The following is a 14,271-nucleotide window of genomic DNA, read 5'->3' as shown; positions in this document are numbered from 1 at the left end:
ATCATTTTTATTTCTCTTCCTGCTGAGTCATACTCCACCTATGATATCTTGTCATATAAATACTAGATACAAGGTTAAGCACTTATATTTATTTCCTACTGCTGCTATAACAACTGCCAAAACCTTAGTAGCTTTAAACAACAAAAAATTATTATCATACAATTCTGGAGGCCAAAATCTGAAATGGATCTCACTGGGCTAAAATCAAGATGTCAGCAATGCTGCATTCTTTCTGGAAGCTCTAGGGAAGAATTTGTTTTCATGTCTTTTCCAGCCTTTAGTGGCTGCCCACATTCCTTGGCTCATGGTCTCCTTCCATTTTCAAAGCCAGCAATGACCTACCAAGTATGTCTCACATCACATCACTCTGGTGCTGACTCTTCTGTCCCCTCTTTGACTTATACAGACTCTTTATTTTCCCAATTATAAGGTCCCCTCATTTTTTTTGGTGTGGTGGTTCACTGGCATAAGGAACTCAAAATGGCAAGGTGACAGTATCAGCTTCCGTTTTAATGTAACTGTTGGTGTGTACCTTGGTGGAAGCCTTTCTCCTGTGGGTTCTAAGGCCTTTATATCCACAGAACCCAAATGTACAAGGAAAGGAAGCAAAATTTTCACTAGTGGATTATTAGAGATAATATTGAGAGGGAGCCACTTTCATTTCCACCCTTTAATTTTCAAACTCATAAATGCTGGCTGGCATAGATTCAGATCATATTCTATAACATGAAGGACATCACTGTAGCCTGAAAAGTGTTGTCAGTGGAACTCTAACTGTAACTGAGTCTCCAAAATGCCATTCCACCAGGCCAAGTGCTTTAGGGTGATGGGGAACAAGGTAATGTCAGTGAATTTCATGAGCATAGGCCCATTGATGTGCTGCGTTTGCTCTGAAGCAAGTTCTCTGATCAGAAGCAATTCTATGCAGAATATAATGACAAGTGAATAAAACATTTTGAAGGTACACAGATAGTGGTTTTTGTAGAAATATTTTGTACCCAGGAGTGTAAATTATCAATTCCAATGAGAATCAAGTGTTACCCCTTCCATAATGGAAGTGTTCCAACTAATCAATGTGCCACAAGAAGCTGGCTAATTCCCTCAAGGAGTGATGCCATATCAGGGGCTCAGTGTTGGTCTCTGCTTTGGCACAGTGGGCACTCAGCAGTAGTTGTAGCCAGATATAGTGCATAAAAATCCATTTTGCTGAGCCCGAATAACCTCCACTCCTCCATTCCTGTTGCCATGGCCACTTTGTTCATGAGCCCATTGGGCAAGGAGAGCAGTGGCTAGGGAAATAGACTGACTGACTCCAAAGAATAGGTCATCTTGCTTACTTGATTATTAATATTCTTCTCTACTGAGATTGCTCTTTGATGAGAATTGACATGGGACACAAATGTCTTCACACTTGGTGCCCATTTGGAGGGGTCTGACCTCTTCCGCAAAAGCTTTCTAACCAGGTTATTTCCAAATCCCTGACCATCCAGCAAAGCCACCAGTTATTGCCCATCTGTAGATCTGTACCTCTGGCCATCTTTTCTTCCAGGCATAATATACAACAGGTATGCTGCTTGAAGTTCTGTCCCCTGTAAGTATTTCTCTTCAGAGCTACCCCTGAGTGAGGCTGTATATTATATACGGAACTTCCTATGGGTTACACTTTGCACTTGACCTCCTGAGGCCTGCTAGGTCCTGAGTTTGACCAATAGAATTCAAACTAAGTGATGCTGTGTGACTTCCAAGACAAGGCCTTGAGAAGCCTTGCAATTTCTACTGTCTCTCTCTGTCTCTTTCTCCCTCCCTCTCTCCATCTCTTTCTCTCTCTCTCTCTCTCTCTCTCTCTCTCTCTCTCTCTCTCTCTCTCGTACTTTGAAATGTACATGCTGTGAAGAAACTCTAAACTGAAAGTCTGTATGGAGAGAGAAGCCCAGCCATCACAGAGGTTCCAACAATCCAAGCTGAAGACCCAGTATATGTGTGTGAGACCATATTAAATCACCCATCTCCAGCTGATCTGGCAACTGACTACAGCCAAATACATGAGTCCAAGCAAGAATAGAAGTTCCCCGTCAACCCGCAGAAAGCAGTTGTTTCTTTAAGTCACTAAATTTGAGGGTGGTTTGATACAATAATCTACAAGTTTAGAAGATACTATTCAGATTTTAAACCATCATAAATTTTTCTTGATACTCAATTTGGGGTTTTACTTAAGAAATTACATCTTCCTTTCAGAAAGAATATTATTCGTGTTGAGGTGAGCTGCACCATCTTCCACAGGCAATTGCAATGGGACTTCAAATTGTCATATTAGTATTATGGATTACTTCGACTTGTATTTATTTGATTTGATTTAATATAAGCAAACTGAGGGGTCAGGGAATGTTTACCAAGAGTTATTAAGGGTTTTGGGAGGGATAAGGTAGGAGAGGGTTACCAAAGATAGCTTTCCAAGATAGAAGAATTGCTTGCAGTTGTTTGACTAAATTTGCACTAACAATAAAAGTAGATAGGGTTTGTAAATCAGTGGAATTACCACAGGAATGAGGAGGATTCTGTAATGACAATAATAGATAATACTTATTGAGTGCTTTTTTATGCCAGAAGTTGTTCTAAGTGCTTTACAAATTTTAGCTCATTTATTCCTAACCATAGCTGTATGAAATAGTACTGTCATTCCCATATTTTAGATAAGAAACTGATCATAGAGGTTAAGCAACTTGTTCAGGATCACACAGCTAGTAATTACTAACACTTAAGCCCAGACAATATTATGCCACGCTCAGTGTTCTTAACCACTAGGCTGTATTTTGTCTTTCTCCTAGATTACACTGGAGTATACGAAATTGACCCAACCAAAATTTTGGATATTTTATTTATAGTTGCTAGTGATACCATTACAAATTTAAGGGTAAAACTCTTTGTGAAAATAATACCAATATTGCCTGACTTAACAAAGCAAACCTTGATTGGATAATATTTCTAAAATCTAGTTTACATATGTAAAATCTATTTTATGATTTTTACTCATTTTGCCCTAATTAGGCAGAAAGCTAATTAGAGGTAGAAAACCCAGTTTTGACCATAAAATCTTATGTGTTTGAACCTTTAGAATGTCGCTGTATTCCAACACTTTAAACGTTTGATTAATATAAGAAGACAAGGGGAGCCACGTCAGATACTGAAATACATTAATCCTAAAGAGGTAAGGACATTATTTATTGATACAATATATTTTCCCCCCTTAAAAATGTGTGGCTACTTTATAAATTCAATGTGCTTGTATTTCTTTTTTTTAACTTTTTAAATTAAACTATTACACACATATAGAAAGTTCATAAAACATAAATTTATAACAACTGAATCATCACAAGCAAACCCCTGTGTAACATTCAACCAGATCAACGTTTTCATACTTCAAACCATTACCTTTGGGTGCCCTGCAAATCACTGCCGACTCTCTTCTTCCAAAAGGTAAACCCTATTTTGAATCCTACCACTATACTTTAGTTTTCTGTTTTAAAGCTATATATAAATAGAATCCTATAGTATACTTTTGTATCTAGCTTTGTTCATTCAACATTGTTTGTGAACGTAAACTTCATTCATTTCATAAAAATGTTGGTAGTATTCCATTTTATGAATATACTGCTATTTATTCATTCTACAATAGATTGACATTTGGACATTTTCTAGTTTGTGGCTATTATAAAGGCTGCTTTTGGAACTATTCTTACTCATGCCTCCTGGTTAACAGGTCCACAAATTTCTTTTGGTTTCTATTCAACCTAGAATCAGAATTGCTGGATGGAAGGATATGCCAAACTATTTTCCAAAGTTATTGTATTAATTTATATTCACTGTCAGCAACCTTTGGGAATTCTTGGTGCTCTACATCCTCAGCAACACTTAATATTGTCAGTTTTTAATTTGCACTTCTCTGATTACTAATGAAGTTGAGCATCTTTTTGAGGAGTTGTGCTTCTGATTAAAATTCTATATGTGATTTTTCAGGCCTGACCACAGGCAATTACAAAGCCTTTACCTGACAGGACTCACAAGGGAAAGCTATCCTCACCTCACACTAGACTTGGTACAGAGTCATTGCATTACAGTCAATGAAGGGAGTTGCAGACAAGGACTCAGGACCCTCTCTGTCCACGAATTTAGGCATATTTTCCTAGCCCCAAAAGCCTTCACTCCTAGATCTCTCTCTCTTTTTTTTTAACATATTTTTATTGGAGTATAATTGCTTTACAATGGTGTGTTAGTTTCTGCTGTATAACAGTGAATCAGCTATAGATATAAATATATTCCCATACCTCCTCCCTCTTGCGTCTCCCTCCCACCCTCCCTATGCCACCCCTCTAGGTGGACACAAAGCACCAAACTGATCTCCCTGTGCTATGCGGCTGCTTCCCACTAGCTATCTATTTTACATTAGATAGTGTATATATGACCATGCCACTCTCTCACTTCGTCCCAACATACACTTACATCTCCCCATGTCCTCAAGTCTATTCTCTACGTCTGCGTCTTTATTCCTGTCCTGCCCCTAGTTCTTCAGAACCTTTTTTTTATATTCCATATATATGTGTTAGCATACTGTATTTGTTTTTCTCTTTCTGACTTACTTCACTCTGTATCACAGTCTCTAGGTCCATCCACCTCACTACAAATAATGCAATTTCGTTTCTTTTTATAGCTGAGTAATATTCCATTGTATATAAGCGTCACATCCTCTTTAACCATTCATCTGTCGATGGACACTTAGGTTGCTTCCATGTCCTGGCTACTGTAAATAGATCTGCAATGAACATTGTGGTACATAACTCTTTTTGAATTATGGTTTTCTCAGGGTATATGCCCAATACTGCGATTGCTGGATCATATGGTAGTTCTATTTTTAGTTTTATAAGGAACCTCCATACTGTTTTCCATAGTGGCTGTATCAATTTACATTCCCACCAACAGTGCAAGAGGGTACCCTTTTCTCCACACCCTCTCCAGCATCTATTGTTTGTAGATTTTTTGATGATGGCCATACTGACTTGTGTGAAGTGATACCTCATTGTAGTTTTGATTTGCATTTCTCTAATGATTAGTGATGCTGAGCATCCTTTCATGTGTTTGTTGGCAATCTATATCTTCTTTGGAGAAATGTCTGTTTAGGTCTTCTGCCCATCTGGATTCGGTTGTTTGTTTTTTTGATATTGAGCTGCATGAGCTGCTTGTAAATTTTGGAGATTAATCCTTTGTCAATTGCTTCATTTGCAAATATTTTCTCCCATTCTGAGGGTTGTCTTTTCATCTTGTTTATGGTTTCCTTTGCCATGCAAAAGCTTTTAAGTTTCATTAGGTCCCATTTGTTTATTTTTGTTTTTATTTCCATTTCTCTAGGAGGTGGGTTAAAACGATCTTGCAGTGATTTATGTCATAGAGTGTTCTGCCTATGTTTTCCTCTAAGAGTTTTATAGTGTCTGGCCTTACATTTAGGTCTTTAATCCATTTTGAGTTTATTTTTGTGTATGGTGTTAGGGAGTGTTCTAATTTCATTCTTTTACACGTAGCTGTCCAGTTTTCCCAGCACCACTTATTGAAGAGGCTGTCTTTTCTCCATTGTATATTCTTGCCTCCTTTATCAAAAATAAGGTGACCATATGTGTGTGTGTTTATCCTTGGGCTTTCTATCCTGTTCCATTGATCTATATTCCTGTTTTTGTGCCAGTACCATATTTTCTGCATGACTGTAGCTTTGAAGTATAGTCTGAAGTCCAGGAGCCTGATTCTTCCAGCTGTGTTTTTCTTTCTCAAGATTGCTTTGGCTGTTCTGGGTCTTTTGTGTTTCCATACAAATTGTGAAATTTTTGTTCTGGTTCTGTAAAATGTGCCATTGGTAGTTTCATAGGGATTGTACTGAATCTGTAGATTGCTTTGTGTAGTAGAGTCATTTTCACAGTGTTGATTCTTCCAATCAAAGAACATGGTATATCTCTCCATCTGTTTGTATCATCTTTAATTTCCTCATCAGTGTCTTATATTTTTCTGCATACAGATCTTTTGTCTCCTTTGGTAGGTTTATTGCTAGGTATTTTATTCTTTTTGTTGCAATGGTAAATGTGAGTGTTTCCTTAATTTCTCTTTCAGATTTTTCATCATTAGTGTTTAGCAATGCAAGAGATTTCTGTGCATTAATTTTGTATCCTACTACCTTTCCAAATTCATTGATTAGCTCTAGTAGTTTTCTGGGAGCATTTTTAGGATTCTCTATGTATAGTATCATGTCATCTGCAAACAGTGACAGTTTTACTTCTTCTTTTCTGATTTGGTTTCCTTTTATTTCTTTTTCTTCTCTGATTGCTGAGGCTAAAAATTCCAAAACTATGCTGAATAAGAGTGGTGAGAGTGGGCAACCTTGTCTTGTTCCTGATCTTAGTGGGAATGGTTTCAGTTTTTCACCTTTGAGGACGATGTTGGCTGTGGGTTTGTCATATATGGCCTTTATTATGTTGAGGTAAGTTCCCTCTATGCCAACTTTATGGAGGGTTTTTATCATAAATGGGTGTTGAATTTTGTCAAAAGCTTTTTCTGCATCTATTGAGATGATCATATGGTTTTTTATCATTCAATTTGTTAATATTGAGTATCACACTGATTGATTTGTGTAATTGAAGAATTCTTGCACTCCTGGGATAAACCCAACTTGATCACAGTGTATGATCCTTTTAATGTGCTTCTGGATTCTGTTTGCTAGTATTTTGTTGAGGACATTTGCATTTTGTTCACCAGTGATATTGGCCTGTAGTTTTCTTTTTTTTTGTAACATCTTTGTATGCCTTTGGTATCAGGGTGATGATGGCCTCATAGAATGAGTTTGGGAGTGTTCCTCCCTTTGGTATATCTTGGAAGAGTTTGAGAATAATAGGTGTTAGCTGTTCAATAAATGTTTGATAGAATTCCCCTGTGAAGCCATCTGGTCCTGGGCTTTTGTGTGTTGGAAGATTTTTAATCACAGTTTCAATTTCAGTGCTTGTGATTGGTCTGTTTATATTTTCTATTTCTTCCTGCTTCAGTCTCGGAAGGTTGTGCTTTTCTAAGAATTTGTCCATTTCTTCCATGTTGTCCAATTTATTGGCATACAGTTGCTTGTAGTAATCTCTCATGATCCTTTGTATTTCTGCAATGTCAGTTGTTACTTCTCCTTTTTCATTTCTAATTCTATTGATTTCAGTCTTCTCCCTTTTTTTCTTGATGAGTCTGGCTAATCATTTATCAATTTTGTTTATCTTCTCAAAGAACAAGCTTTTAGTTTTATTGATCTTTGCTATTGTTTTCTTCATTTCTTTTTCATTTATTACTGATCTGACCTTTATGATTTCTTTCCTTCTGCTAACTTTGGGGGTTTTTTGTTCTTCTTTCTCTAATTGCTTTGAGTGTAAGGTTAGGTTGTTTGAGATGTTTCTTATTTCTTGATGTAGGATTGTATTGCTATAAACTTCCCTCTTAAAACTGCTTTTGCTACATCCCATAGGTTTTGGGTCATCATGTTTTCATTGTCATTTGTTTCTAGGTATTTTTTGATTTCCTCTTTTTCTTCAGTGATCTCCTGTCTATTTAGTAGTGTATTGTTTAGCCTCCATGTGTTTGTATTTTTTAACAGATTTTTTCCTGTAATTGATATCCAGTCTTATAGTATTGTGATCAGGAAAGATACGATTTCAATTTTCTTAAATTCACCAAGGCTTGATCTGTGACCCAAGATATGATCTATCCTGGAGAATGTTCCATGAACACTTGAGAAGAAAGTGTAATCTGTTGTTTTTGGATGGAATGTCCTATAAATATTAATTAAGTCCATTGTGTTTAAAGTATCATTTAAAGCATGTGTTTCTTATTTATTTTCATTTTAGATGATCTGTCCATTGGTGAAAGTGGAGTGTTAAAGTCCCCTACTATGATTGTATTACTGTTGATTTCCCCTTTTATGGCTGTTAGCATTTGCCTTATGTATTGAAGTGCTCCTATGATGGGTGCATAAATATTTACCATTGTTATATCTTCTTCTTGGATTGATCCCTTAATCATTATGTAGTGTCCTTCTTTGTCTCTTGTAATAGTCTTTATTTTAAAGTCTATTTTGTCTGATATGAAAATTGCTACTCCATCTTTCTTCTGATTTCCATTTGCATGGAAATCTTTTTCCATCCCCTTACTTTCATTCTGTATGTGTCCCTAGGTCTGAAGTGGGTCTCTTCTAGACAGCATATATATGGGTCTTGTTTTTGTATCCATTCAGCTAGTCTATGTCTTTTGGTTGGAGCATTTAATCCATTTACATTTAAGGTAATTATTGATATGTATTACCATTGATTATCTATTACCATTTTGATTATTTATTATATCTAATAGATATCTATTGATATCTATTACCAATTATTGATTATCTATTACCATTTTCTTAATTGTTTTGGGTTTGTTATTGTAGGTCTTTTCCTTATCTTGTGTTTCCTGCTGAGAGAAGTTCCTTTAGCATTTGTTCTAAAGCTGGTTTTGTGGTGCTGAATCCTCTTAGTTTTTGCTTGTCTGTGAAGGTTTTATTTTCTCCTTCGAATCTGAATGAGGTCCTTGCTGGGCAGAGTAATCTTGGTTGTAGTTCTTCCTCTTTCATCACTTTAAATATGTGCTGCCTTTCCCTTCTGGATTTCAGCAGAGTTTCTGCTGAAAGATCAGCTGTTAACCTTATGGGGATTCCCTTGTATGATATTTGTTGCTTTTCCCTTGCTGCTGTTAATAATTTTTCTTTGCATTTAATTTTTGATAGGTTGATTAATATGTGTCTTGGCATGTTTCTCCTTGGATTTATCCTGTATAAGACTCTCTGTGCTTCCTGGACTTGATTAACTATTTCCTTTCCTATATTAGGGAAGTTTTCAACTATAATCTCTTCAAATATTTTCTCATTCCCTTTCTTTTCCTCTTCTTCTTCTGGGACCCCTATAATTCAAATGTTGGTGCATTTAATGTTGTCTGAGAGGTCTCTGAGACTGTCCTCAGTTCTTTTCATTCTTTTTTCTTTATTCTGCTCTATGGTAGTTATTTCCACTCTTTTTTCTTCCATGTCACTTATCTGTTCTTCTGCCTCAGTTATTCTGCTATTGATTCCTTCTTGAGAATTTTTAATTTCATTTATTTTGTTGTTCATCATTGTTTGTTTGCCCTTTAGTTCTTCTAGGTCCTTGTTAAATGTTTCTTGTATTTTCTCCATTCTATTTGCAAGATTTTGGGTCATCTTTACTATCATTACTCTGAATTATTTTTCAGGTAGACTGCCTATTTCCTCTTCATTTGTTTGGTCTGGTGGGTTTTTATTTTGTTCCTTCATCTGCTGTGTTTTTCTATTTCTTCTTATTTTGCTTATCTTACTGTGTTTGGGGTCTTCTTTTTGCAGGCTGCAGGTTCATAGTCCCTGTTGTTTTTGGTGTCTGCCCCCAGTGGCTAAGTTTGTTTCAGTGGGTTGTGTAGGCTTCCTGGTGGAGGGGAGTAGTGGCTGTGTTCTGGTGGATGAGGCTGTATCTTGTCTTTTTGGTGGGGAGGACCACATATGGTGGTGTGTTTTGGAGTGTCTATAAACTTATGATTTTAGACAGCCTCTCTGCTAATGGGTGGGACTCTGTTCTTGTCTTGCTAGTTTTTTGGCATACATTGTCCAGCACTGTAGCTTGCTGGTCATTGAGTGGAGCTGGGTCTTAGCGCTGGGATGGAGATCTCGGCGAGGGGTAGGGGTGGTTGGCCGTTTGATATTACATGGGGCTGGGAGATCTCTGGTGGACCAATGTCCTGAACTCGCCTCTCCCACCTCAGAGACTCATGCCTGACACCCAGCTGGAGCACCAAGACTCTGTCAGCCACACGGCTCAGAAGTAAAGGGAGGAAAAAGCAAGAAAGCAAGAAGCAAGCAAACAAGAAAGGAAGAAAGAAAGAAAGAAACAAAGAAAGAAAAAGATGAATAAAAATAAATTTATTTATTTTTATTAATTTTATTTTTATAAAATAAAAAATTATTAAAAATAAAAAATAAGTAATAAAAATAAAAGAAGGAAAGAAAGAAAGAAGAGAGCAACCAAACCAAAAAACAAATCCACCAATGATAACAAGTGCTAAAACTACCAAAAAAAAAAACCTGACAGAAGCCTAGGACAAATGGTAAAAGCAAAGCTATACAGACAATATAACAAAGAAGCACACACATAGACACTCACAAAAAAGAGAAAAGGAAAAATATATATACATATATATATATATAAAGAAGAGAGCAATCAAATCAATAAACAAATCTACCAATAATAATAAGCTCTAAATACTAAACTAAGATAAACATAAAACCAGAAACAAATTAGGTGCAGAAAGTAAACCCTAAGTTTACAGTTGCTCCCAAAGTCCACCACCTCAATTTTGGGATGATTTGTTATCTCTTCAGGCATTCTACAGATGCAGGGTACATCAAGCTGATTGTGGAGATTTAATCTGCAGGTCCTGAGGCTGCTGTGAGAAATTTCCATTTCTCTTCTTTGTTCACACAGATCCTGGGGTTCAGCTTTGGATTTGGTCCTGCGTCTGCATGTAGGTCGCCTGAGGGTGTCTGTTTCCCACCCAGACAGGATGGGGTTAAAGGAAGGTCTGATTAGGGGGCCCTGGCTCACTCAGGCCTGGGGGAGGGAGGGGTATGGAATGCAGGACAAGCCTGCGGTGGCAAAGGCTGGCATGACTTTGCAACAGCATGAGGTATGCTCTGTGTTCTTCTGGGGAAGTTGTCCCTGGATCACAGGACCCTGGCAGTGGCAGGCTGCACAGGCTCCCAGGAGGGGAAGATGTGGATAGTGATCTGTGCTTGCACACAGGCTTCTTTGTGGCTACAGCAGCAGCCTTAGCATTTCATGCCCGTCTCTGGCATCCACACTGATAGCCACACTTGCGCCTCTCTCTGAAGCTCATTTAGGTAGTGATCTGAATCCTCTCTCCTTGTGCACCCCAAAACCATGGTTTATTGCCTCTTCGGCAGGTCCAGACATTTTCCCAGACTCCCTCCCAGCTAGCTGTGGCGCACGAACCCCCTTCAGGCTGTGTTCACACAGCCAACCCCAGTCCTCTCCCTGGAATCTGACCTCCGAAGCCCAAGCCTCAGCTCCCAGCCCCCGCCCGCCCCGGCGGGTGAGCAGACAAGCCTCTCAGGCTGGTGAGTGCTGGTCGGCACCGATCCTCTGTGCGAATCTCTCTGCTCTTCCCTCTGCACCCCTGTTGCTGCACTCTCCTCCATGGCTCTGAAGCTACCCCCCACACACACACACACCCCGTCTCTGCCAGTGAAGGGGCTTCCTAGTGTGTGGAAACCTTTCCTCCTTCACAGCTCCCTCCCAGAAGTGCAGGTCCCATCCCTACTGTTTTGTCTCTGTTTTTTCTTTTTTCTTTTGCCCTACCCAGGTACGTGGGGAGTTTCTTGCCTTTTGGGAAGTCTGAGGTCTTCTGCCAGCGTTCAGTAGGTGTTCTGTAAGAGCTGTTCCACATGTAGATGTATCTTTGATGTATTTGTGGGGAGGAAGGTGATCTCCACGTCTTACTCCTCCACCATCTTGAAGGTCCCCCTCCAAGGTCTCTTAATCTGCGGCCATGGCCAGAAGTCTTCAGGCATCTCTGATGAGACCTCCTTATGCAGGAAACCTTGAAGACACTTTCCTTACTCCGAGTCAGCTTACTCTGACCCTCCCTTCTCAATTTCTCCCCTCCCCCCGCCACCCCCACAAACACCTACATACACATAAAACTGCCAGAGCCTTTGTAAAGGATTCCCTCAACAGTGAGACAACATCCTCCTGAAAGGGGAGTTTTTGCTTCCTCTGGTTTTAGGCTCTTTAGACTCCTGTTTGTTACCTTCAAAGTCAAGGCATTCTTTCCTTTTCTGCTTGTTGCTTTAAATAGCTACTACCACACTGAACAGCTCAGCTCTCCCTCTACCAAATTCGATGAACTTCTGACAGCTTTTTTTTTTTTCATGCCTTTTATACCTGTATTGTCTCTCTTATTCTTACTGATTTTTATCTGTTCTTTATGTACTCTTTATACAAGCCCTTTTTCAGTTATCTGTGTTACAGATATTTTTCACTCAATGATTTGACTTGTACTATCTGAATAAAGTCTTTCCAATGATTTTTAAAAATATTTATGTATTTCTTTAGGCTGCATTGGGTCTTAGTTGCCGTGTGCAGGATCTCCGTTGCTGCATGCAGGCTCTTTAGTTGCAGGATGGGGGCTATTTAGTTGCAGCATGCAGGATCTTTACTTGCAGCATGTGAACTCTTAGTTGTGGCATGCATGTGGGATCTAGTTCCCTGACCAGGGATTGAACCCAGGTCCCCTGCATTGGGAGTGCAGAGTCTTAGCCACTGGACCACCAGGGAAGTCCCTCCAATGATTTTTTTAATTTAAAATTTTAAACATATACAAAACTGGAAAGAATAAAGTAATAAGCCACCATATACTCCACACCCAGCTTCAAGAATTAGCATTTCATGGCCAATTTTTTTCATCTACAACTTTATCCACTTTCCCCAGCTCCTAGGTTAATATTTTGAAGCATGACTATTGTTTGATGAACAAAGTTCTTAATTTTAATGTAGTCCAATTTATCAATCTTTTTCTGTATTATTGGTGCTTTTTTATAAACTACCTCAACCCCAAGGTCATGAAAATACTCTTATATTATATAAACTTTACTGACTTGCCTTTCATACTTAGATCTACAATCCAACTGGGATTAATTTTTGTGTATGGTGTGAGGGAGAAGTCAACTTTCATATTCTTCCATATAGACATCCACTCCATTATACACCATTCTGCAGTACCATTTTATCATAAATGAAGTAACAATTTACATATGGGTCTGTTTCTGAATCTGTCTGTTTCTGTTCCATTGGTCTAATTTCTACCTTTGTATTTTTTTTTAATTTTTATTGAAGTATAGTTGATTTACAGTGTTGTGTTAGTTTCAGGTGTACAGCAAAGTAATTCAGTTACATATATATGTGTGTGTGTGTATATATATATGTATATACACACACACATATATATATATATACTTATCTATTCTTTTTTGGATTCCTTCCCCAAGTAGGTCACCACAGAATATTGAGTAGAGCTCCCTGTGCTATACAGTAGGTCCTTATTAGTTACCTCATATACAGTAGTGTGTATATGTTAATATCAATCTCCCAATTTATCACTTCCCTGCATGTTTCCCATTTGGTATGCATAAGTTTGATTTCGAGATCTGTGAATATGTTTCTTTTTTGTAACTAAGTTCATTTGTATGATTTTTTATTAGATTCCACAAATAAGTGATATCATATGATATTTGGCTCTATCTATCTGACTGACTACACTTATATGATAATCTCTAGGTGCATCCATGTTGCTGCAAATGGCATTATTTCATTTTTTATGGCTGAGTAATATTCCACAAAGGTTCACATTCCTGGTGTGGCTTGCTGGGGCCATGGTGTGAAATACAGACATTTTTCTCAAAAATAGTTTTTGTGTATTTTGACCTGTCTGCCAGTTCCTTGAGGAACCTGTGCAGAGGCTTGCCTTTGTTTCATCTGCTTCCATGCAGTCCCAGGGCTGGGCCAGCTTCCAACCTTTAAAGTCATATCCTAGAAAAGGTGAGGCTGAGGAGGAAGATACATGGGGATGTCTAAACAAATAGAAAATATATATTGTTTAAAAAAGATAAAAAGCAGATTAGTGATTGCCAAGGGCTAGTGGGGAGAGGGAATGGGTAATGACTGCTTAATTGGTATAGGTTTTCCTTTTGGAGTGATGAAAATGTTCTAGAAATAGTGTCAGTACAATATTGTGAATGTACTAAATGTCACTAATGATACATTTAAGTTGTGTGTGTTTCACCACAATTTTTAAAAAATGTTTAAAAATCTATTGGAATTTTTATTGGGATTGCATTGAATATTTAGAACAATTTTAGGAAAACTGACATCTTAACAATATTGAGACTCCAATACATGAATATGTGTGAAAATATGGAGATATGCCACCCAGATTCCTCTTCATAAGAAGACTTATTACACAGTTGGAGGGAGTGTGATCAGCAGACAACCTCCAGTGTCTCCTGCAGAGAACTGCATCACCCTAAATCAGTCAGCTGCTTCCAGGACAGTCTGTACCTAGTGAGTGAGTAATGTGTGGGAGTGGGGGTGGGGAAGT

General features: G+C 38.1%; 1 protein-coding gene across 1 annotated transcript in view; it reads left to right on the top strand.

Moving 5' to 3' along the window:
* Nucleotides 1-14,271, top strand: part of C9H11orf65 (chromosome 9 C11orf65 homolog) — a 123,196-nt gene that overhangs the window by 56,895 nt on the left and 52,030 nt on the right. Inside the window, 1 exon segment of the mRNA XM_067750954.1 lies at nt 3,113-3,205. Within this exon segment, the coding sequence (XP_067607055.1) occupies nt 3,113-3,205 (93 nt within the window).

The sequence above is a fragment of the Pseudorca crassidens genome, chromosome 9 (assembly GCF_039906515.1).
Source record: "Pseudorca crassidens isolate mPseCra1 chromosome 9, mPseCra1.hap1, whole genome shotgun sequence".
NCBI lineage: Eukaryota > Metazoa > Chordata > Mammalia > Artiodactyla > Delphinidae > Pseudorca > Pseudorca crassidens.
This window is presented reverse-complemented; position numbering and strand designations above follow the sequence as displayed.